General features: G+C 41.8%; 1 protein-coding gene across 1 annotated transcript; it reads left to right on the forward strand.

Annotated features, from left to right (window-relative positions):
* Positions 1-332: 332 nt before the first annotated feature.
* On the forward strand, positions 333-1,188 carry LOC130589936 (uncharacterized mitochondrial protein AtMg00810-like). The gene is made up of 3 exons (XM_057391587.1): positions 333-641; positions 707-907; positions 1,021-1,188. Exons 1-3 carry the CDS (start codon positions 333-335, stop codon positions 1,186-1,188), a joined length of 678 nt encoding a protein of 225 aa, XP_057247570.1.
* The last annotated feature ends 411 nt before the right edge of the window (positions 1,189-1,599 follow it).

Genomic DNA, 1,599 nt, shown 5'->3' on the forward strand with positions numbered 1-1,599 from the left:
TTGTGGTGAGACATTTAGTCCGGTTGTTAAACCGGCAACCATTCGCACTGTTCTCAGCTTTAGCTTTATCTAAACAGTGGTCCATTAATTAGTTAGATGTGAAGAATGCATTTCTTCATGGAGATTTAAAGGAGATAGTGTATATGTATCAACCATTGGGGTATAAGGATGCTGCTTATCCTGATCATGTCTGTTTACTAAAAAAATCTCTTTATGGCCTCAAGTAGGCCCCCCGTGCTTGGTATCATCGTTTTGCTGATTATCTATCTACCATTGGGTTTCCTCACAGCATTTCTGACCATTCGTTATTCATATATCGTCATGGCAATTCTATGGCATATTTGTTGTTATATGTTGATGATATCATTTTGACAGCCTCGTCTGATACGTTGCTTCAGTCTATCATCTCTAAGCTTAGCTCTGAATTTGCCATGAAAGATCTGGGTGCTTTGAGTTATTTTTTGGGTGTTGTTGTAACCCGACATGCAGGTGGCCTTTTTGTGTCTCAGCGTAAGTACGCTGCAGAGATCATTGATCGTGCTGGGATGTCTTCTTGCAAGCCATCCTCCACTCCAGTTGATACCAAGCCTAAGCTGAGCTCTACATCCAGTGCTCCATATGCGGACCCCTCCTATATCGCAGTCTTGCTGGGGCACTACAGTATCTTACATTCACCAGCCCTGATTTATCCTATGCTGTCCAACAGGTTTGCTTATACATGCATGATCCTCGTGAAGCTCATATGCTGGCCCTCAAGCGCATAGTGCGCTATTTGCAGGGTAATTTAGACCATGGTCTCTATCTTTATCCATCCTCAGTTTCTAAGCTCATTGCTTACACCGATGCTGATTGGGGGGGCGGTGTCCTGATACCCGCCGGTCTACTTCGGGCTATTGTGTTTTCTTGGGTGATAATTTGCTCTCTTGGTCCGCTAAACGCCAGCCGACATTGTCTCGGTCTAGTGCTGAGGCCGAGTATCGTGGTGTAGCCAATGTGGTGTCTGAGTCTTGTTGGCTACAGAATCTTCTTCTAGAGCTTCATTGTCCTATTCCGACTGCTACCTTGATTTATTGTGATAATGTTAGTGCTATTTATCTATCTGGGAAACCCGTTCAACATCAACGCACTAAGCATATAGAAATGGACATTCACTTTGTTCGTGAAAAGGTAGCTCGTGGCCAAGTTTGAGTTCTCCATATTCCCTCTCGACATCAGATTGCTGATATTTTCACCAAGGGCCTTCCCTTGATTTTATTTGAAGATTTTCGGGACAGTCTCAGTGTCTGTCCACCTCCCGCTTCGACTGAGGGGGTGTGTTAGAATAATAATGTAAATATTCTGTGAATATTCTAGGTTAGCTTGTAATCCTACTTGTATTTAGGTAACTATATGTTAGTTTCCTTATGTATAGCCTAGATTGACTCCTAATGTGATGTATATAAACTAATTATGATAATGAGAATAATCCAAGGGATTACATTCTTTCAGTTAGTGTCAGTTTTGTTATTGAATGATATTTCGGCTACTGTTACCATACAGAAATGCGATAGAAATTTGCATTTTCACGTTGTTGGGGATTAGTCAATGGTTCTATTTGTA

Source organism: Beta vulgaris, chromosome 8, assembly GCF_026745355.1.
Source record: "Beta vulgaris subsp. vulgaris cultivar EL10 chromosome 8, EL10.2, whole genome shotgun sequence".
Classification (NCBI taxonomy): Eukaryota; Viridiplantae; Streptophyta; class Magnoliopsida; order Caryophyllales; family Amaranthaceae; genus Beta; species Beta vulgaris.

Excerpts from the sequence above, each read along its gene's own strand:
- LOC130589936 (XM_057391587.1), top strand. The coding sequence starts at position 333 with ATGGCATATTTGTTGTTATATGTTGATGATATCATTTTGACAGCCTCG. Across the intron at positions 642-706 it reads CGGACCCCTCCTATATCGCA|GTTTGCTTATACATGCATGA; the intron begins GTCTTGCTGGGG and ends GCTGTCCAACAG. Across the intron at positions 908-1,020 it reads GGGCTATTGTGTTTTCTTGG|AATCTTCTTCTAGAGCTTCA; the intron begins GTGATAATTTGC and ends TGTTGGCTACAG.